Source organism: Oncorhynchus nerka, linkage group LG25, assembly GCF_034236695.1.
Source record: "Oncorhynchus nerka isolate Pitt River linkage group LG25, Oner_Uvic_2.0, whole genome shotgun sequence".
Lineage (NCBI taxonomy): Eukaryota > Metazoa > Chordata > Actinopteri > Salmoniformes > Salmonidae > Oncorhynchus > Oncorhynchus nerka.
In genome coordinates, this window is record NC_088420.1 from 16,186,091 (window position 1) to 16,210,482 (window position 24,392).

The following is a 24,392-nucleotide window of genomic DNA, read 5'->3' on the forward strand; positions in this document are numbered from 1 at the left end:
TACACAGAGAGTACACAGCGGCAGAATATCTGACCACTGTGACTGACCCAAAATTAAGGAAAGCTTTGACTATGTACAGACTCAGTGAGCATAGCCTTGCTATTGAGAAAGGCCGCCGTAGGCAGACATGGCTCTCAAGAGAAGACAGGCTATGTGCTCACTGCCCACAAAATGAGGTGGAAACTGAGCTGCACTTCCTAACCTCCTGCCCAATGTATGACCATATTAGAGAGACATATTTCCCCCAGATTACACAGATCCACAAAGAATTCGAAAACAAATCCAATTTTGAAAAACTCCCATATCTTTTGGGTGAAATTCCACAGTGTGCCATCACAGCAGCAATATTTGTGACCTGTTGCCACGAGAAAAGGGCAACCAGTGAAGAACAAACACCATTGTAAATACAACCCATATTTATGCTTATTCATTTTATCTTGTGTCCTTTAACTATTTGTACATTGTATATATATATATAATATGACATTTGTAATGTCTTTACTGTTTTGAAACTTCTGTATGTGTAATGTTTACTGTTAATTTTTGTTGTTTTTCACTTTATATATTCACTTTGTATGTTGTCTACCTCACTTGCTTTGGCAATGTTAACACATGTTACCCATGCCAATAAAGCCCTTGAATTGAATTGAATTGAATTGAATTGAGAGAGAGATGGGACGGACATCAACAGAAAATAACTGTCACCAACTAGACAAATACCCCACCTGCACCAAGCAGAGAGATAGAGAGAGAGAGAGATGGGACGGACATCAACAGAAAATAACTGTCACCAACTAGACAAATACCCCACCTGCACCAAGCAGAGAGATAGAGAGAGAGAGAGAGAGAGAGAGAGAGAGAGAGAGAGAGAGAGAGAGAGAGAGAGAGAGAGATGGGACATCAACAGAAAATAACTGTCACCAACTCGACAAATACCCCACCTGCACCAAGCAGAGAGATAGAGAGAGAGAGAGAGAGAGAGAGAGATGGGACATCAACAGAAAATAACTGTCACCAACTAGACAAACACCCCACCTGCACCAAGCAGAGAGAGAGAGAGAGAGAGAGAGAGAGAGATGGGATGGACATCAACAGAAAATAACTGTCACCAACTAGACAAATGGACTAGACTATGGTGAATCACTAAAACAATACACAAATACACTACGGAAAAAGAAGGAACAGCATGTCAGAAATCAGCTCAATGTAATTGAAGAATCCATAGACTCTAACCACTTCTGGGAAAATTGGAAAACACTAAACAAACAACAACACGAAGAATTATCTATCCAAAATGGAGATGTATGGGTAAACCACTTCTCCAATCTTTTTGGCTCAATAACAAAGAATAAAGAGCAAAAACATATACATGATCAAATACAGATCTTAGAATCAACTATTAAACACTACCAGAACCCACTGGATTCTCCAATTACATTGAATGAGTTACAGGACAAAATAAAAACCCTCCAACTCAAAAAGGCCTGTGGTGTTGATGGTATCCTCAATGAAATGATCAAATATACAGACAACAAATTCCAATTGGCTATACTAAAACTCTTTAACATCATCCTTAGCTCTGGCATCTTCCCCAATATTTGGAACCAAGGACTGATCACCCCAATCAACAAACGTGGAGACAAATTTGACCCCAATAACTACCGTGGAATATGCGTCAACAGTAACCTTGGGAAAATCCTCTGCATCATCATTAACAGCAGACTCGTACACTTCCTCAATGAAAACAATGTACTGAGCAAATGTCAAATTGGCTTTTTACCAAATTACCGTACAACAGACCATGTATTCACCCTGCACACCCTAATTGACCACCAAACAAACCAAAACAAAGGCAATGTCTTCTCATGCTTTGTTGATTTCAAAAAAGCCTTCGACTCAATTTGGCATGAGGGTCTGCTATACAAACTGATGGAAAGTGGTGTTGGGGGTAAAACATACGACATTATAAAATGTACACAAACAAGTGTGCGGTTAAAATTGGCAAAAAACACACACATTTCTTCACACAGGGTCGTGGGGTTAGACAGGGATGCAGCTTAAGCCCCATCCTCTTCAACATATATATCAACGAATTGGCGCGGGCACTAGAAAAGTCTGCAGCACCCGGCCTCACCCTACTAGAATCCGAAGTCAAATGTCGGCTGTTTGCTGATGATCTGGTGCTTCTGTCACCAACCAAGGAGGGCCTACAGCAGCACCTAGATCTTATGCACAGATTCTGTCAGACCTGGGCCCTGACAGTAAATCTCAGTAAGACCAAAATAATGGTGTTCCAAAAAAGGTCCAGTCACCAGGACCACAAATACAAATTCCATCTAGACACTGTTGCCCTAGAGCACACAAAAAACTATACATACCTTGGCCTAAACATCAGCGCCACAGGTAACTTCCACAAAGCTGTGAACGATCTGAGAGACATGGCAAGAAGGGCATTCTATGCCATCAAAAGGAACATAAATTTCAACATACCAATTAGGATTTGGCTAAAAATACTTGAATCAGTCATAGAGCCCATTGCCCTTTATGGTTGTGAAGTCTGGGGTCCGCTCACCAACCAAGACTTCACAAAATGGGACAAACACCAAATTGAGACTCTGCACGCAGAATTCTGCAAAAATATCCTCCGTGTACAACGTAGGCCACCAAATAATGCATGCAGAGCAGAATTAGGCCGATACCCACTAATGATCAAAATCCAGAAAAGAGCCGTTAAATTCTATAACCACCTAAAATGAAGCGATTCCTAAACCTTCCATAACAAAGCCATCACCTACAGAGAGATGAATCTGGAGAAGAGTCCCCTAAGCAAGCTGGTCCTGGGGCTCTGTTCACAAACACAAACACACCCTACAGAGCCCCAGGACAGCAGCACAATAAGACCCAACCAAATAATGAGAAAACAAAAAGATAACTACTTGACACATTGGAAAGAATTAACAAAAAAACAGAGCAAACTAGAATGCTATTTGGCCCTACACAGAGAGTACACAGCGGCAGAATACCTGACCACTGTGACTGACCCAAAATTAAGGAAAGCTTTGACTATTTACAGACTCAGTGAGCATAGCCTTGCTATTGAGAAAGGCCGCCGTAGGCAGACATGGCTCTCAAGAGAAGACAGGCTATGTGCTCACTGCCCACAAAATGAGGTGGAAACTGAGCTGTACTTCCTAACCTCATGCCCAATGAATGACCATATTAGAGAGACATATTTCCCTCAGATTACACAGATACACAAAGAATTCGAAAACAAATCCAATTTTGATAAACTCCCATATCTACTGGGTGAAATTCCACAGTGTGCATCACAGCCACAAGAAAAGGGCAACCAGTGAAGAACAAACACCATTGTAAATACAACCCATATTTATGCTTATTTATTTTCCCTTGTGTACCCTTAACAATTTGTACATCGTTGCAACACTGTATATATACGTAATATGACATTTGTAATGTCTTTATTGTTTTGAAACTTCTGTTTGTGTAATGTTTACTGTTAATTTGTATTGTTTATTTCACTTTTGTATATTATCTACCTCACTTGCTTTGGCAATGTTAACACATGTTTCCCCATGCCAATAAAGCCCCTTGAATTAAATTGAATTGAGAGAGAGAAAGACAGAGGGAGAAAGAGAGAGAGAGAAAAAGAAAGAGAGAGAGAAAAACAGAGAGACAGAGAGACAGAGAGAGCAAAGAAAAGAGTCCCCTCATCTAGCTGGTCCTGGGGCTGAGTTCACAAACCTGTTCTACTAACATGCTGAAGCCTCAGTCTCCTCATCTAGCTGGTCCTGGGGCTGAGTTCACAAACCTGTTCTACTAACATGCTGAAGCCTCAGTCTCCTCATCTAGCTGGTCCTGGGGCTGAGTTCACAAACCTGTTCTACTAACATGCTGAAGCCTCAGGACCAGAACATCCAATCAATCAGAATAAACCAAATTACAACACAGTCAAAACAAAACTACATTGCTTATTGGGAAACACAAGCACAAACACAAAGCAAAATGCAGTGCTATCTGGCCCTAAATCGACAGTACATCGTGGCTAACTATTTGACCATGGTTACTGATCAAAACCTTAGAAAAACCTTGACAAAGTACAGGCTCAGTGAGCACAGCCTTGCCATTGAGTAGGGTAGACACAGGAAAACCTGGCTCCCTGTAGAGGAAAGGCTGTGCAACCACTGCACTACAGCAGAACCTGAGACAGAGCTGCATTTCCTGACAACATGTCAAAAATATAAAACAATTAGAGAGTGTCATTACCCCAAATTTGAAACCCTTATTCAAGGTTTCAAAGACCTCTCTGATGAGAGTAGGCTACCCGTCCTGTTGGGGGAGGACGCAGAGAGCTGTGGGTTGGCAGCGCACTACATTGCTGCCTGCCATAAGTTGAGGGACAGTCTGATAGACCAATCAACCTGCACATGTCCTCTACTGTATGATTATTGTTATTGTTCAATGGATGGTTATTTTGACCCTTGGTTATTGTTGTTACTGTTGTCCAATTGATCATTTTGAATCTCATTTTTTTTTTATATTGTAAATATCCAAAATAAGCTTTGGCAATATGTACATTGTTACGTCATGCCAATAAGGCAAATTGAATTGAATTGAGAGAGAGAGAGAGAGAGAGAGAGAGAGAGAGAGAGAGAGAGAGAAGCACTAACTTTTGCCTGCCTGGTCACAGGCAGAGTAGTTTGGGCTGGTCACACGACACAGAGTTGGTATGATTGATTGTTGCCTTATCTCAGAATATCTGACTTTGAACCATACCCTCCAGCCTCTCTCTCTCAGCTCCGGGAGTGGGGGAGTGGGGGAGGATGGTGGGTGCAGTCGAGCAGGGAGTAGGCCCAGGGCTACCACCACTTGTTTTCCGCAGCCAACGGGTGTGAGGGAGTGGGGGAGTGGGGGAGGATGGTGGGTGCAGTCGAGCAGGGAGTAGGCCCAGGGCTACCACCACTTGTTTTCCGCAGCCAACGGGTGTGAGGGAGTGGGGGAGGATGGTGGGTGCAGTCGAGCAGGGAGTAGGCCCAGGGATACCACCACTTGTTTTCCGCAGCCAACGAGTGTGAGGGAGTGGGGGAGTGGGGGAGGATGGTGGGTGCAGTCAAGCAGGGAGTAGGCCCAGGGCTACCACCACTTGTTTTCCACAGCCAACGGGTGTGAGGGAGTGGGGGAGGATGGTGGGTGCAGTCGAGCAGGGAGTAGGCCCAGGGATACCACCACTTGTTTTCCGCAGCCAACGGGTGTGAGGGAGTGGGGGAGGATGGTGGGTGCAGTCGAGCAGGGAGTAGGCCCAGGGCTACCACCACTTGTTTTCTGCAGCCAACGGGTGTGAGGGAGTGGGGGAGTGGGGGAGGATGGTGGGTGCAGTCGAGCAGGGAGTAGGCCCAGGGATACCACCACTTGTTTTCCACAGCCAACGGGTGTGAGGGAGTGGGGGAGGATGGTGGGTGCAGTCGAGCAGGGAGTAGGCCCATGGCTACCACCACTTGTTTTCTGCAGCCAACGGGTGTGAGGGAGTGGGGGAGTGGGGGAGGATGGTGGGTGCAGTCGAGCAGGGAGTAGGCCCAGGGATACCACCACTTGTTTTCCACAGCCAACGGGTGTGAGGGAGTGGGGGAGTGGGGGAGGATGGTGGGTGCAGTCGAGCAGGGAGTAGGCCCAGGGATACCACCACTTGTTTTCCACAGCCAACGGGTGTGAGGGAGTGGGGGAGTGGGGGAGGATGGTGGGTGCAGTCGAGCAGGGAGTAGGCCCAGGGCTACCACCACTTGTTTTCCGCAGCCAACGGGTGTGAGGGAGTGGGGGAGGATGGTGGGTGCAGTCGAGCAGGGAGTAGGCCCAGGGATACCACCACTTGTTTTCCGCAGCCAACGAGTGTGAGGGAGTGGGGGAGTGGGGGAGGATGGTGGGTGCAGTCAAGCAGGGAGTAGGCCCAGGGCTACCACCACTTGTTTTCCACAGCCAACGGGTGTGAGGGAGTGGGGGAGGATGGTGGGTGCAGTCGAGCAGGGAGTAGGCCCAGGGATACCACCACTTGTTTTCCGCAGCCAACGGGTGTGAGGGAGTGGGGGAGGATGGTGGGTGCAGTCGAGCAGGAGTAGGCCCAGGGCTACCACCACTTGTTTTCTGCAGCCAACGGGTGTGAGGGAGTGGGGAGTGGGGGAGGATGGTGGGTGCAGTCGAGCAGGGAGTAGGCCCAGGGATACCACCACTTGTTTTCCACAGCCAACGGGTGTGAGGGAGTGGGGAGGATGGTGGGTGCAGTCGAGCAGGAGTAGGCCCAGGGCTACCACCACTTGTTTTCTGCAGCCAACGGGTGTGAGGGAGTGGGGGAGTGGGGGAGGATGGTGGGTGCAGTCGAGCAGGAGTAGGCCCAGGGATACCACCACTTGTTTTCCACAGCCAACGGGTGTGAGGGAGTGGGGGGAGTGGGGGAGGATGGTGGGTGCAGTCGAGCAGGGAGTAGGCCCAGGGATACCACCACTTGTTTTCCACAGCCAACGGGTGTGAGGGAGTGGGGGAGTGGGGGAGGATGGTGGGTGCAGTCGAGCAGGGAGTAGGCCCAGGGCTACCACCACTTGTTTTCCGCAGCCAACGGGTGTGAGGGAGTGGGGGAGTGGGGAGGATGGTGGGTGCAGTCGAGCAGGGAGTAGGCCCAGGGCTACCACCACTTGTTTTCCGCAGCCAACGGGTGTGAGGGAGTGGGGGAGTGGGGGAGGATGGTGGGTGCAGTCGAGCAGGGAGTAGGCCCAGGGATACCACCACTTGTTTTCCGCAGCCAACGGTGTGAGGGGAAATATCTCGACTCACAGCAGGTCCCAACTTTCTAGGAAGACGACCCACCTGTAACATTTTGTTTATTGACTTACTTCCCTTTTGCTTGACGAGACGGCGTGAGATACGCTTGTTTGACGTGTGTGTTCGTTAGCAATTAGATAAGCGCTCACAGTGCACAGACAACACAAGGGTCAAATGAGAACTCAATCCAAATAAAATCATAGAGGAAGACTGCAGACACCTTGGTTTGGGACGACTTACTGAGGTTAGCCCTTGTGATGGTGCCCGTATGGTCTGAATGGAAGGCGTTACTTAGTGACTTCTTTCCCTTTTGTTCTGTACCCTCTCCCCCCTCCCACCCTCTCCCCCCTCTCTCCCTCCAAGTCCATGCACGGACAAAAGGAATCTTTAAACAATATTCAATATTTCACGCCAGAGCGCTGAGTCCTCCGGGGCCAGACTCCGTCTATGTCTGTGTGAAGTAATATGAGCCGTCCATTAGGAGAGGGAGGCCCCCCCAGTTCCAATACATTTGGGTTCAGGGGGTGAGGCTGGCGATGGAGACTAAATAACACACACAAAGAATGACGGGAGAAAACTGGTGCTCGTGATTAGAAGGGGCCTCAGAAAAAGAGAAAAAGACATTCATTTAAATGTGCGTATACGTGAACAGGAGTTTCTCCTTTCTTGTTTGGAAATGTTGACCAATTAGCTTGGTTGCCGAGAGTCTGTTTCCCAGACGGTTTCACGACTAATCAAGTGCCGCTTTTGTTTCCCCTCTGAAAACAGTTTTATGGTTGAAGGGCCGTAATGCCTGGCGGTCGAGAATGCCCTTGTGTCAGACATACATACTGGTCTAACAAAACTAACAAGCAGCAAGCATATATATCTGGGAGTGGCCACAACATCGAATGGGTATCTCGTAAAAGGTGCCATATTCATTTCCTAAAAACAAAACGCACCACGCTGATCCACTCTTTGAGAACAGCGGACCTAAAGTGAGGGGAGGGTTCTTTCTTTCTGTCCCTCATTCATGGCAGAGTGGGAAGCTTTTCGGTTAAATCACCGTGCAAGAGAAGGTGAGTAAGAGAAAGAGGTGTGGGTCATGATTTGACAGTAAGTTTCCTCATTAGGACACACAAGCCATATAGACCTACAGCATCTCTCCCCTTCCTCTCGTCTCAGTAGCCTTTAGGATGGCTTGGAGCTGGGAAGCACTTCAGGAATGGAAAAAACAATATCCCAACTTCCCTGTGCCTGGCTTCCTTTCTTTTTTCTCCTTCAGAAAGGTAGCTTGGTCCCGAGCTTGTTGTTTTTCCCCGGCATGCAAGGACAAGCAACGTTTACATTCGCTCCTGACGCAAGCCAGGGAAGCGTAATTGCTAATGTGTTGGGTTGATGCTCAATGTTTTCTTGAAGAAGCACCCATCCGCTCCCCTGAACTAAACAAGGGGGTTCAGTGTGCGTCGTGCCAAGGCCTTGTGGCTTGGCAAGACGTAGCGCCACGGCCATAGTGTCCTCATTGACGTATACATTTATATTGCCCTGCTCCACATACACAGATGGAGCGACCAAGGGGTGGTGCTGGCGGGAAAAAAATGCAATAATTAAAAAAATACAACCCCCCCAGTAAGCCCCCCCCCCTACCCCCACACTTCACTTGTCAATAATTAAAAACCAGCATCTGACAATCTGAACGGAACCCAATCGGGGGAAGAAAACGACAACAATGAGGTGAAATGCGAGCATGCTCACGATGTCACGTCAGCGGCCATCATTACAAAATTACAAGATTCGTATGGCTTCTCCTCCTGGACACTGTCCAAAGAGGCAGGACAGTTTGTTTCAAATATGCCAAGGGGAGAGCAGCTCCCCCGTCTCTCCTCCACTCTGGGGCTTTGGGATGGCTCACTGTCAAATCCCCAGCTCTGCTGCTTAACTTACCCACCAAGCACAGTCCATTCGTTAACCTAACGACTACAGTCCTCATCAATCACGCTTAGGGTGACTTTGGAGTTTGCCTGGTTCTTCTGTCCGTAATAACCACAGGCCTCTCTGTCCACACATCTCTGGCCATGCAGCCTAACTGCAGTTGTTTTTGGGAGAAAGCTGCTGGAGATTGAAACAGTAGATGCTGTGTTACAGATGGATACTTCCCAGGCTGGATTTTCCCTCTTCATCCAGTGCATCACGAGGAGGAGCGGATCACTCACGGTTTAATCACCGCAGGGTGAGCAGAGCAGAGCGGGAGACCCTGGGACAGTGGGCCCATTGGCAGACGGCTGGCCTGACCTCCATTCTTAACTACAGAGCAGAGAGACAGGACCTGCACTAGTCTATACACAGTGCATGCACACACACACACACACACACACACACACACACACACACACACACACACACACACACACACACACACACACACACACACACACACCTCCTCCCCCCCAAAGGTCCACCAGCTAATTTGAATGAATATACAGTACATGCAAATATTGTTAAATATAATGTAAATATAATGGGGTAACATGTCAGTTGGAGTGCAGAGGAAATACATCTGTGTTGAACTGCACAGCAGATGGGCAGAAATGGTATAAGGACAGAGCGTTGATTCAAGAAGCATTCTCCACTATAACACAACAGCTAAAAACAATACTTGACTGAACACACTCACTAAGACAAGACATGCATTGCAAACATACACACACAATGTGAGAGGAACCAGTTCAGCAAACCCCTAGTCTTCTATATTTTACCAACCATACGGTAGTTTATTTTTCACTTCTTTCACCATCTGTAGCAACTTTCCCCTACAGACGGCCACAGCTGTTCCGTTTCATGTCTGCAGTCCTTTTTATATGGCGTCCCAAATGGGTTCACCACACAATAGAGGCTCGTCAGTGGATCACATGGTCTCAGTTTCTTGCCTTGGCACTGAACCAGTTCAGACCTCTTCAAGATAAAGGACAGCAGTGCCCCCACCGCAACGGACAGAAGAATTACACAATTCTAAGAATGCATTTGTAATGCTGGAAATCCCTCTTCATCCTCCGGTGTCCACTCTGCCAGTTTTCTGACTGAACCCCAATGCTCACCGGATGTTGCATGTTACTAGCCTTGTGGCTATGCTCCCTCAGAGACCGACTCTTCAGAAGAAGAATAACACCTGTTTGGACTGATGAATATTCACCAGGGCTCTCCAACCATGTTACTGTAGAGCTACCCTCCTGTAGGTTTTCACTCCAACCATGTTACTGTAGAGCTACCCTCCTGTAGGTTTTCACTCCAACCATGTTACTGTAGAGCTACCCTCCTGTAGGTTTTCACTCCAACCATGTTACTGTAGAGCTACCCTCCTGTAGGTTTTCACTCCAACCATGTTACTGTAGAGCTACCCTCCTGTAGGTTTTCACTCCAACCATGTTACTGTAGAGCTACCCTCCTGTAGGTTTTCACTCCAACCATGTTACTGTAGAGCTACCCTCCTGTAGGTTTTCACTCCAACTCTAATCTAGCACATCTGATTCTAATAATTAGCCGGTTGATAAACTGAATCAGTTAATTACAACAAAAACCTCCAGGAGGGTCTCTCTACTACCAGAACAGGGTTAGAGAGGCCTGGTGTAAACCTCCAGTAGGTTATCTTTCCAGGAACAGGGTTGGAGACCTCTAGTATACACCAATAAAGGCCCTTTTATTTAAAAAAAAAAAACATTTAACCCCTTTTTTGTGATTACAATCTTTCTCATCGCTGCAACTCAGGAAATGGGAAGGTCGAGTCATGCATCCTCCGGAACATGAGCCGCCAAACCGCGCTTCATAACACCCGTTTGCTTAACCCGAAAGCCAGCTGCACCAATGTGTCGGAGGAAACACCGTTCAACTGATGAAAGTCAGCCTGCAGGCGACAGCCTGCCACAAGGAGTCGCTAGAGTGCGATGAGCCAAGTAAAGCCCCCCCCATGGCCAAACCCTCCCCTAACCTGGACAACGCTGGGCCAATTGTGCACCGCCCTATGGGATAGAACCCAGGCTGTCGTGATGCCGCAACACTGCGATGCAGTGCCTTAGACCGCTGTGCCACTCGGGAGGCCATAAAGGACCAATTTTATTCTGTAAATGTAATCTTATCAAGTGTAAAAGAAACAAATCTCGTCCGTTTGCACTGGGCCGGCTGGAAAGTGGCAGCTGAAGTGAGAGAGCTAGGGCACTGGGTGGCGGGAGATGAGCCTCTCTCAGTTGCTAAGATCCCCCATAAAGACGGTTACGATATTTCCCTACTGACTGGCACAAATCACCGGCTGCAGCACATTCCTGTAGCTCCCTGGACAAAGACGGGAGAGGAACTGACATTTAAACACAGTGAATACTGAGATTCTGGGCCTGACCCTTTTGTCTCTTCCTCCCCTTACCGACCCCTCGCTGCCACATTCGTTGGTGTGTGTGTGTCTGTATCTGTGTGGTTTAAAAAGTACATCAGTTTGCGTCACCGACACGCCGTCATGTGCCATGGCAAATCAATGCAAAGGATAACAAGTGTAATATTCCAAGACAGGCGACAAGATGAATTGCTTGTTTCTACCTCTCTGCGTTCGCTTTGACCCATGTACAGCTACTTAGCGGTCGCTTGGCAAAAAAAAATGAATCCTGGTGGTAATTAGATGATTAGCACAGTTTTCCTCCGCTCGGGCCTGAACAGCATATGAGCTGTCTGCCCACCATTAAAATGAAGTCCTCATCAAGTCCTAATACAATCACAGTGCATACAATAAAGACTGAGCAATGACTAGCGCTGAGGCTAGAGGGGAGCTAAAGACAATGGGACTCTTGTTGAATGGCATGTGGATACAAAGAGTCCATTCTCAGAAGTTAGCCAAAGCTGCTGTTCAGAATCGGGAAGAGACGTCTGTCCTGAATTCCTGAATGTTCTTAGCCGTTAGGGAGATCTATAGTTCGACACATGCAGTTCCTAGGCTTTAACTCCTTTAAACCAGACAGGCCCCCAAAAAACAGACAAAGAAAAGCAAATATCCAACATGGAGGAGAGGAGAAAATATTAGTCCTGCAGATTTGAGGCCTGCAGATTCCTGTCAGCCTAGGTCTCATAGATAACCACCGTATCTCATGAACAAAGAAGAAAGAGAACAGCGAGCTTCAGAAAGCTTGGCACATGCCTCTGTCTCCCCCTCTCTGCTGCTGGGGATGTCTTGGGGTGACTGGGGCATTAATGCAGAATTAATTAGCCCAACTTCCCCATTGCCAATCCCCGCATCCGTCCGTCTGCCCCATTGAGACAGCATCGCATCTCTAAACACATGCCAGGCCAGCGCACACTATGCTACACTAACACTAATGCTATGTAGCCTCTGCTGCTCAAAGCTGGCATTGTCATTATAAAAACATTTTCTGTCCAAATATGAGATTTTGTAATGAGCTAATCTCTTTCATATTTAGGAGGTATTAGGATTTAAAATGTTATGGTATCACCCAAATGCACTGGTTTGTTTAGAGAGAGAATGAGTTTTTGCTTATCAAATGAACAACGAAGAAATTGACAAAGACGAAGGGATAGAAGGTCCTCAAAGCAGTCAAGATGACAAATTAGCCAGCACATCCAGCGATATTAAACAGGCAGTGTATCAGATGATCTGATCCTGGCTATCTGATCCTGGCTATCTGATCCTGGCTATCTAATCCTGGCTGTGCTAGTCCTTTGGCACTGGGGGCTGTGCCAGCTGTTGGATTTCTCTAGTAGGTCATCTACACAAACCTGCTATTACTCGCTAATATCAAACGCTATGACAATGAAGCATTTTTATGAATGAGCCCCAACCTCAATTACAATGAATAGTACAGTATGCGTGTGTGTGTGTGTGTGTGTGTGTGTGTGTGTGTGTGTGTGTGTGTGTGTGTGTGTGTGTGTGTGTATCTCTGTACTTACGAAAGAGAGTGTGGTGACACAGTCATTGTTATAATCATAGCTATGGCAGTCGGGTGGTTAGTGGGATTTGGGGGGGGGGGACAGGGTTGAGTGGGTGGGTGGTGGTGAGGGGTTCCCAAGCCACAATGTGTACTGCAGTAACCACAACAGAGGTTGTGGTTTATCCCACAATCGCCTTAAATAGCGCCAAGTTATTGTAATTCCACATCCTGTGGAAGGGGAGGGAAATATAAAACCGCTGTAACATTAGAAGAGCCAAAAGTCAGCCGGTAGATATTGCCAGATTTGGTTACTCTCAGCAAAACCCCTAGGAAACACAGCAAACCACCATCTTTGTGTGTGTGCACCGTTACAAAGGAACGGCTGGTCTCTTTTCCCTTTCCTTGTTTTCCAGCAGTGGCTGATGACCTAAACTGGCAGATAACTAGACTGGTGTGTGTGCTCTGTGTGTAAGGCCAAGTCCTTTCATAACCCCTCTTCGCCCAACCTGTGGAGGGTTGCGCAAAACTTTCTGGACATAAATGCTTGCAGTTCCAGGCCAGTAAAACAAATGGACTGACTCTTTACTTTTGATCATAACCTAAAAGTTACAGTGCCTCGAGGATGCATCGTCAAAGCTAACTAGTTTACAGTGCAAATCTGTTTAAGAGCTCAGAGGGAAATAGGTCAGACGTCTTTACAGTCATTCAACACACGCAAACGGTTTGTTCATCTCTGCCGCCAGGGTCAAACAAGGTAAAGCAGCAACAAAACATATCTAATAGCAGCCCTGTAAATGTTCACCTACAGTCGGATGTTTACATACACTGTGGTTGGAGTCATTAAAACACGTTTTTCAACCACTCCACAAATTTCTTGTTAACAAACTATAGTTTTGGCAAGTCGGTTAGGACATCTACTTTGTGCATGACACAAGTAATTTTTCCAACAATTGTTTACAGACAGATTATTTCACTCATAATTCACTGTATCACAATTCCAGTGGGTCAGAAGTTCACATTCACTAAGTTGACTGTGCCTTTAAACAGCTTTCAAAATACCAAAAAATGATGTCATGGCTTTAGAAGCTTCTGATAGGCTAATTGACATCATTTGAGTCAATTGGAGGTGTACCTGTGGATGTATTTCAAGGCCTACCTTCAAACTCAGTTCCTCTTCGCTTGACATCATGGGAAAATGAAAAGAAATCAGCCAAGACCTCAGAAAAAATGGTAGACCTCCACAAGTCTGGTTCATCCTTGGGAGCAATTTCCAAATGCCTGAAGGTACCACGTTCATCTGTACAAACAATAGTACGCAAATATAAACACCATGGGACCACACAGCCGTCATACCGCTCAGGAATTGTGAAAAACTGAGTTTAAATGTATTTGGCTAATGTGTATGTAAACTTCCCACTTCAACTGTAGGTCCACTCCGTGACATGTTCTCTCATCCAGCCAGTGATATCCTTCAATTGTATTGTGCACAGCGAAAACGGAGAGAAGGATGAGGTGGAAATGTAGTTCAATCAACAAGGCCGAGTTTCTGTTATTTTCTATTAGGACATCATTCCTCCTAGCTAGCCGATCTGTGGGCTGCTTTTTTTATTTCCACATTGCTCGCGACCTTACCGCCATAATTTCGGCTAATCAACCCGACCATGGATGTCTTTCTCCCTTTACAGGCCAGGGTCTCTCAAGCCAAATCACCCAACCAGTCCACAGTGAGGCCTTCACCCACCTTCACCTTCCTTAAGCATCACTCAACGTCCTTCACCCTCCATTTTGTGATTGATTTCACTTCCGCTGGCACTGCAGGGCGGAGACTGGTGTCTCTCAAACAGGCCAGGGGTTCCCTGCACTTCTTCTTGTTCTGCTGTTTGTTGAGATGCAAGACAAATTTCCCGAAAGGGACACACAATAAATCATTATTAAGTGACCATTATCTTGAGTCGGCAATCAAGGTGTGCATTAAAGGACCAGAGTCTTATTAAGAGTAACTATCCCACTTGAATAATGAGACAGCTGTCCACCATATAGGTTTTTGCAATACCCTCCAGTCTACTTGCTCTTGTCCAGAAGTGACATGAAGTCATGGTTAGCAGACTTAATAGAGCATTCAGTCTGACCACAACACATTAAATGGAAGAAGACGCAACAGCGCCTCTTCAACCTCAGGAGGCTGAAGAAATTTGGCTTGGCCCCTAAGACCCTCACAAACAATTGAGAGCATCCTGTCGGGCTGTATCGCCGCCTGGTAAGGCAACAGCACCGCCCGCGACCGCAGGCTTCTCCATAGGGTGGTGCGGTCTGCCCAACGCATCCCCGGGGGCACACTGCCTGCCCTCCAGGACACCTACGGCATCCAATGTCACAGGAAGGCCATAAAGATCAAGGACATCAACCACCCGAGCCACTGCCTGTTCATCCCCCGATCATCTAGAAGGCGAGGTCAGTACAGGTGCATCAAAGCTGGGACCGAGAACCTGAAAAACAGCTTCTATCTAAAGGCCAACAGACTGTTAAATAGCCATCACTAGCCGACTACCACCTGTTTACTCAACCCTGCATCTTAGAGGCTGCTGCCCTATATACATAGACATGGAATCACTGGTCACTTTAATAACTGAACACAAGTCACTTGAATAATGTTTACATACTGCTTTACTCATCTCATATGTATATACTGTATTCTATTCTACTGTATTTACTAACTAGTCACTTTAATAATGTTTACATGCTGCTTTACTCATCTCATCTGTATTTACTGTATTTTATTCTACTGTATTTTAGTCAATGCCACTCCGACATTGCTCGTCCTAATATTTATATATTTCTTAATTCCATTATTTTTGTGTGTATTGTCGTGAATAGTTAGATATCACTGCACTGTTTCACTACACCTGCAATAGCATCCTCTAAATATGTGTATTTGACCAATACAATTGTATTTGATTAGGCCATGGGACCACTAGTCTCACTCAACAGTTTTCTTTCATCTGTTTTTTGCCAATAATACTTATCTGAAAATATATGTATATAAATCTGAACATTTTCACAATATAATTTGTATGATTTCAACTACCACTGCAACAGTTAATCACCGAACAACTTTCAACTTTGCAGAAAACTATCAAGGCATAAGCCATCAAAGGCTACTATAGCATCCTATATGGCTTGCAACATTTTAGCACATTTTTCTGCGTTCATTAAATAAATGGCTTGAAGCGGTTGCTTCAGTCAATGTCGAAATGGTTGTTGGCTAATTTTAACCAACTGGTCCTGCTGCCCCCAAACCAAGTGAAAGTGGGCTGCAGATCAGAGGCTTCCAAAGCCAATGCTATCCAGCAGCTTGACTGGCTGCTAATGAGGGGTGATATTTGTCTAAGAGGTCAAATGCCTAGAAGATAGGGTCAAGGACCTAACATCTTAAGCCATGACCTTTCCCACATGTTGAGTGCTCCTGTGATAGTGACACCAGTTGCCGTGCCGAGAGCGAGGCTGTAAATTAGCCCTGGCCACTATGCCTGCTCTGTAGTCAAAGGGGGGCCCGCCCTGACACCACATTGTTCCTAAAGATGACACATGATGTGACGGTTGAACAATGCACAGAAAGCCCTGGTTAAGACTGATAGCCCCCCCCCCACACACACACACACACACACACACTCGCCACTAAGTAGGGTTAGGCATGTGGCATTATATCGCAAACCTCTCCCAAAAATATAGCATATTGCACAATAATTCACCAAGAGTAAGCATAAAGATAATAAAATGCAAATTATGTTGTCAACTTTGCAAGTTTACACACACTTTGTGTGAATTTGCACAATAGTTGTTTTTGAGAATTTTCATACCCTGATAATAAAAGTGGTCTACTAAGTTTGCTGTTAAATGGGTTGGTGGCAGGATAGTGTGGTCACGAGGGTCCCCTTCTTCCACCCCTTGCCCTGGCATTTAATTACTGACTTCAGCTGAAAAACCCCACCTTCGGCATCGGTGCATGAGGTCAGCCTCTCTTCAGATGGCTTGTAATCAACAGAGCTCTAGAAATGCTCCACTGCTTTAAATAAGACAGAGGAAGAAACTTGATCCTGTGGGATGAGGCAACGAGAGACAGAGAGAGAGAGAAAACGAGATGGAGAGAGCGAGAACACACTGCAGACTTCATTCTACTGAAGGCATACCTCTGTGCTCTGTGGGAACCATCTATTTCTTCTCCCTCTTGTTCTCACTCTGATAGCTGATTTACAATCAAGGCTGAAAAAAACTCTAACTTTAGCTATCAGAATTCTCGCGAGAGCAAAGCGCCCATGACATTTTAGCCACAATGAGCCTGAGCAAATTGTATACTGAACAAAAATATAAACGCAACATGTAAAAGTGTTGGTGCCATGTTTCATGAGCTGAAATAAAACATCCCAGAAATGTTCCTGACACACACAAAGCTTATTTCTCTAAAATGGTTTGCACTCATTTGTATACATCCCTGTTAGTGCACATATATCCTTTGCCAAGATAATCCATCCACCTGATAGGTGTGGCATATCAAGAAGCTGATTAAAAAGCATGATCATTACACAGGTGCACCATGTGCTGGGGACAATAAAAGGCCACTCTAAAATGTGCAGTTTTGTCACACAATACAATGCCACAGATGGCACAGAAGTTTTGAGGGAGTGTGCAATTGGCATGCTGACTGCAAGAATGTCCACCAGAGCTGTTGCCAGAGAATTTAATGTTAATTTCTACACCAGACGCCTTCAGTGTTGTTTTAGAGATTTTGGCTGTACATCCAACCGTCCTCACAACCGCAGACCACGTGTAACCATGCCAGCCCAGGACCTCCACATCTGGCTTCGTCACCTGCTGGATCGTCTGAGACCAGCCACTCGGACAGCTGATGAAACTGAGGAGTATTTCTGTCTGTAATAAAGCTATTTTGTAGGGAAAAACTCATTCTGATCGGCTGGGCCTGGCTCTCCAGTGGGTGGGCCTGACTCCCAACCATGGCTACGCCCCTGCCCAGTCATGTGAAATCCGTAGATTAGGGCCTAATTTATTTAAATTGACTGATTTCCTTATATGAACTGTAACATAGTAAAATCATTTAAATTGTTGTATGTTGCGTTTATATTTTGTTCAGTATATTTGAGACAAAACGTATCTGTTCCTAAAAAATGTAAGTGCAAAAAGAAACTTAGGAAATTAGTGTCAATGTTTGACTTGTCTACACCATCGAGCAATTGAATGTAATGTTTTATGTGTTTATTGCTAATCGGGGATTTCTTTGTGTCCCATTATAACGTCGTTGACTGATGAGTTCATGATTTCATGATGAGGCCGATTATACAGTATATGGACAGAAATCCTCCAAAGGCCCACACTTTTGTGCTTGGCTCCATTTAAAATGAGCTTCCACTCCACTCCAGCCCAACTACAACCTAGTACAGCACAGCTCCCACAAGGGAACCCCAGTCCTATAGGCCTATTCCAATCATTAAAAGCTCCATTCAGATATTTGACCAAAATCACTACATAACCTCCTTCAACATTTTAAACTTAAATTTGCCGGCTGTCGATGCAAAAATCTGCAAAAACTGAACAAAAGCTTAAAAAAAAAATATATATATACATATGATGACAATATGATGCTATGGGAATGTAAAACTAGGTACACATTACACCGAGCTCACTTCAGCTTCTGGAAACCATTTGTTGTAGAGTGGAAATGGTTGTAATTAAGGTGCTCGGTTTGCCTGGTGGAACAGAGCTCTTTCCAAACCTTGCAAGTGAAAGCTGGTGTTTGTTGGTGTCAGTGGAGAAAGGAGCCCCCGCTGCCTTTTGTCAATGAACATTTCTCTATCGGCTATTTGCACTGTACTTCACTCTCAGGGTGAGTTTTCATGGCACAAGAACAACTCATATCAAATGGTGAAAACACACATTTTTTTACAGACATTTTGAAAACATTAGCAGATAAGGATTTAGCTCATGGGGAAAACATGAAACCCTATCGAATTGATTTGTTAATGAGTATTTTACACTCTTTAAAAGCCTTTGAATTGAAAGCCTTTGAATACAATAATTATTAACAGGAGAGAAATCAAATATAAGGCTGATGGCATGTTGAAGTTTTTATATGTACCAAATAGTTAATTTGCTTGTGCTGAGTAATCGTGATGGAGAGAGTGTTTTGAGGCAGCTGACTGTCGTCACACAGTACCAACTTCTGGCCCGTTGGAAACAGCAAAAGAGACAGGGCAGTGCGAGGCGTTTGGCAGATTTGTCCTGCTTTTCCCAGACTACTGCTGTGATGAAATGATGGTTGTCTGCTACAGATAACATTTGTGTCTGCATCCTGAGAGGGGGCGGTGCTGTGCGGTGCTGTGCTGTGCGGTGCTGTGCGGTGCTGTGCTGTGCTGTGCGGTGCTGTGCGGTGCGGTGCTGTGCGTTGCTGTGCGGTGCTGTGCGGTGCGGTGCTGTGCGGTGCTGTGCGGTGCTGTGGGGTGCTGTGCGGTGCGGTGCTGTGCGGTGCTGTGCTGTGCGGTGCTGTGCGGTGCTGTGCTGTGCGGTGCTGTGCGGTGCGGTGCGGTGCGGTACTGTGCGGTGCTGTGCGGTGCTGTGCTGTGCGGTGCTGTGCGGTGCGGTGTTGTGCTGTGCGGTGCGGTGTGGTGCTGTGCGGTGCGGTGCTGTGCGGTGAGGTGTTGTGCGGTGCGGTGCTGTGCGGTGCTGTGCTGTGCGGTGCTGTGCGGTGAGGTGTTGTGCTGTGCGGTGCGGTGTGGTGCTGTGCGGTGCGGTGCGGTGCTGTGCGGTGCGGTGCTGTGCGGTACTGTGCGGTGCGGTACTGTGCGGTGCGGTACTGTGCTGTGCGGTGCTGTGCGGTGCTGTGCGGTGCGGTGCTGTGCGGTGGTGCACTGTTGTTGGGTTTGGTGAGGGCAAGGTGAATCAACGTCCTTCAATACAAGGAATTTGTTTTGGTCGGGTGCTTACTTAATGAGTGGCCTGTGATTGTTCCTTGAAAGAGTGAAGCCAACTACGTACATTACATTGGCCTGCGCTCTCTGATAAGGTCCATTTGAGCAGTTAACCCCATCCAAGTGTTTTTATTTTCGATTAACAATACAACTTTATCACATGTTCCATTTCCTATGATCATATGGAGTGAGGCCAACATTTATGCAACACCAATTTTTAACAAATGTTGACTTGTTTAGAGAGTTGAGAAACAAAAGAGGGACTTACCTGCGTGAACAAAGTAGGCCAAGTAGAGGTCAAGCTCCTTCACAGAAACTCCAATGTGATGAGGCTGCACACACAGCCCTGGGTTCGAGCACTGTGGGGACTTTACCAGCCTTTCGCCATCAGTACTTTCGAGGGGAATACCTTTGAATAAAATGACCATGACCAGATCCAACCTCCAGACTTTGTCAGCCTGACGCAGGCAGTCGATCCTCCTCATCTTACCCTTCTGGTCGGGGTTGGACAGCACGCAGCACGGGGGCTTCTTCCCGGTGACCGTGAGCACAAAATCCTCCCGGAACTCTGGCCGGATGTCCTTGCGGAGCTTGGCCAAGAGGCGTGATGCCCACTTCTGCTTGACCTCAGGCTTCTCGCTGAGCAGCTCATCCTTGACCGCGCGCTCCTCTTCCTTAGACATGCGCTTCTCATGCTTCTTGAAGTACTTTCTCTTGCGGGCCTGCAAGTTGAACCATGTGTAGGCAAACGCTCGCACGTGGGGCAGCAGAGCTTCGATGAAAGGATGGAACTCATCCTGTGAAAGAGAGGACCACAGGAGAAAATAATTAATGATTTGGTGGTAACATACATTCATAGTGAAACATTTTGTTTATGTAATCGAATAAAAGGCAAAGCAACAATAATCATTACAATTAATCTTGTGAAATCAGATATACATTGAGTAAACACTAATGGACTTGTATCCGAAATACTCGGCAATGAAGGAATGCAATAAAGAACATGCACTACTTCTCTTTGATAGAATATCATTCCAAAAATGACTTTTTAGAAAACAAACATTTTCCATTTCAGAATAATATGCAAAGTCTGCCACGTTTGTACTTATGAGTATTTACGTCATTTTTTGCATGTGGGCCCGTTTCATTAACACACGGAGAACGGGCTAACGGAGGAGTTTCTCTGGACCGTACGGACAAAGAGGGAGCAGTGTGAAATACGGCCGTGTCTTGGCTCTCTGGCAAGAATGTGGTTCTGTGGGTGTCTGCCAGAGAGGTGATAGAAAAAGCAACAGCCAAGCGGGAAAGCTGAATGTCTATTTTTAACTGTTCGCCATGCAAACATATATACATGCGCGCGCACACACACACACACACACACACACACACACACACACACACACACACACACACAGATGTACAGGCAGAAACGTTTCGCTCAGAAAGACTGGTACATTATGTGGGTTATTAGCAGGGAGAGCTGCCTGCACATCTATTAGAGGAAGAATGTGGATAGATGGCATGTTGTGGATCAGTCCGTTACACCTGCTACTAGCACAGTCACACACTGGACAATATGCTCCCTCTCAAAAGCTGGCCTCACAACCTAATACAGGCCATGTAAATGTTACAGCACGACACTAGGCCAGAACGATGCAGCACAACGCAACCAGGCAACAACCTCTTAAAACTACTCTCTCATATTTAATATAGTCTCGCGTCTGCAAACTCACACCAGAATATTTTTGAGGTACAAAGCAATTTTAATAATAGATGAATGACCACTAACATTAAGTCTATTGAACAAACGATCATTGACGACACAATGTTAGCCTGGTCCCACTTTACTACAAGGACATTTTAGATTAAAAAAATAAACACAGCTGAGCTACCAAAGAGACGAAATGTAACTAAACTCCTTTGTAGAAATCCTTATTATATACTAAAAGCGTTCATTGCCGAATGAGAAAATAAAAGAGCACTGGAACCTGAAATCTTTCCCGTTATATAAAACAAATCCCCTCCGTACAGCACTTTGCGATGTCAGCTGATCTAACAAGGGCTATATAAATACATTTGATTTGATTTGACATAAGGATACACCGTTCTAACTCAAACTTATAAGTGTACCAATTCCAAATACTCCGTTTCAATTTTGTACCAGCATGCCACACTAGATCACGCTATAAGCAACGGAGCAGATATGCTTCTCCTCTAGGTGAGTGTTTACATGCATATGTACAGTGAGTATGCTGTGGGTTTTATGGGGGGGCGAGCTAGACTAGGCACGGGTCTAACAGTACATTTTAAAATGCACCAATCAAATCCAAACAATTTGATTTTTTTTTACTAAAAAAACAATGCGAAATCACCACTCCATCAGAGACGTATTTTAATTTCCCAAATACACTCAGTAGAGGTTAGTGAAGTTGTGAGTGGTCTGGAGTAGGCTTCACCTCAGGCCATTTTACCACCCCAGACAGTGCAAAGTGTGCTCAACCACAGATGTAAGATCTTAATTTGAGCCAGTGCAAAGTGTGCTCAACCACAGATGTAAGATCTTAATTTGAGCCAGTGCAAAGTGTGCTCAACCACAGATGTAAGATCTTAATTTGAGCCAGTGCAAAGTATACTCAACCACAGATGTAAGATCTTAATTTGAGCCAGTGCAAAGTGTGCTCAACTACAGATGTAAGAGCTTCATTTGAGCCAGTTGCAAAGCGTACTCAACCACAGATGTCAGATCTTAATTTGAGCCAGTGCAAAGTGTGCTCAACTACAGATGTAAGAGATTCATTTGAGCCAGTGCAAAGCGTACTCAACCACAGATGTCAGATCTTAATTTGAGCCAGTGCAAAGTGTGCTCAACTACAGATGTAAGATCTTAATTTGAGCCAGTGCAAAGTGTGCTCAACCACAGATGTCTGATCTTAATTTGAGCCAGTGCAAAGTGTGCTCAACTACAGATGTAAGATCTTAATTTGAGCCAGTGCAAAGTGTGCTCAACTACAGATGTAAGAGATTCATTTGAGCCAGTGCAAAGCGTACTCAACCACAGATGTCAGATCTTAATTTGAGCCAGTGCAAAGTGTGCTCAACTACAGATGTAAGATCTTAATTTGAGCCAGTGCAAAGTGTGCTCAACCACAGATGTAAGATCTTAATTTGAGCCAGTACGAAGTGTGCTCAACCACAGATGTCAGATCTTAATTTGAGCCAGTGCAAAGTGTGCTCAACTACAGATGTAAGATTTTAATTTGAGCCAGGGCAAAGTGTGCTCAACTACAGATGTCTGATCTTAGTTTGAGCCAGTGCAAAGTGTGCTCAACTACAGATGTAAGATCTTAATTTGAGCCAGTGCAAAGTGTGCTCAACTACAGATGTAAGATCTTAATTTGAGCCAGGGCAAAGTGTGCTCAACTACAGATGTCTGATCTTAATTTGAGCCAGTGCAAAGTGTGCTCAACTACAGATGTAAGATTTTAATTTGAGCCAGTGCAAAGTGTGCTCAACTACAGATGTAAGATCTTAATTTGAGCCAGTACGAAGTGTGCTCAACTACAGATGTAAGATCTTAATTTGAGCCAGTGCAAAGTGTGCTCAACTACAGATGTAAGATCTTAATTTGAGCCAGTGCAAAGTGTGCTCAACTACAGATGTAAAGAGCTTAATTTGAGCCAATAAAAGCGTGCTCAACTACAGATGTAGGATCTTAATTTGAGTCAGTGCAAAATGTACTCAACCATTCATAGATTAAATAACTTTTTCCTCATCTTGATATGTAGAAATACTGTACCTCTGACTGGGATGGCATGACACCATCCTTTTCATCAAATTTCAAAAGGACTCACACTCCCTTGTCTCATAGGCATGAAAATGGTATTGTTTTAAAAACCAGTAAATGGCATTTCCAACTGAAGTAACTTCAGCCAATGTGCTATGAAATATAAATTCTTCATGGCTGATATGAGCATGGTTATCTGTGGTTTCTGTATTAAAATATACAGTTCCCCTGTCTCCGGGCCATTTGAACAATACCTACATAGTCTACATTCTGCATTTCTGCTGCTTTTCTACGTAAATAAAACACATGCACAGGTGCCTCAACCACTTCTTGTATAGGCCTCATTTCAATATATATAATCTGCTGCATTTCCACTACTAGAGTAGTGTATATTTACTGATAAAAGTGTGTCAGTAGAAAATATTAAGTTGAACTTCCAGCTGTGAAGTTTGTTTTCTTTCTGTTCACCTTGATGACAGATCTAATGTTTCCAAATAACAGCCCTGTAACAACAGCTCATGAATAACTGTCATTTAGAATAGCAATGATGGTAATCCCCTCCTACTGACACCCACGCCACAACACAGAGGTACTTATGGGAGTGTGTCGATGAGCTTACTTTCTCCTCTCCATGCCCACAACAGTAAACAGAGTCAAACAGAGCAGACGCCTCGCTAATCAATTGGAGCAATAACACAAAGGTAAATCTTCGAACACCCTCGTGTAGGCCGTAAGGGGCATGTTCTTCCAACGCCATGCAACGTGCACAACTGTTTCTATCTCTACATCTTCTCCACGTCTAGACACAAACACTACCATGTGCCTCGAAGGCAGTACGCAATGACAAATGCTGGCAATTATCAATAGTTTTTCTACAAATGCACAAAGAATGTCAATGTTCAGTTC

At 45.5% G+C, this 24,392-nt stretch overlaps 1 protein-coding gene across 3 annotated transcripts in view; it reads right to left on the reverse strand.

Moving 5' to 3' along the window:
* Positions 1–24,392, reverse strand: part of LOC115124455 (nuclear factor 1 A-type) — a 318,617-nt gene that overhangs the window by 235,613 nt on the left and 58,612 nt on the right. For all 3 annotated transcript variants that reach the window (XM_065009608.1, XM_065009609.1, XM_065009610.1), the window contains exon 2: positions 19,971–20,499. In XM_065009608.1, coding sequence (XP_064865680.1) covers positions 19,971–20,499 — 529 coding nt within the window. The remainder of the gene's footprint in view (positions 1–19,970; positions 20,500–24,392) is intronic.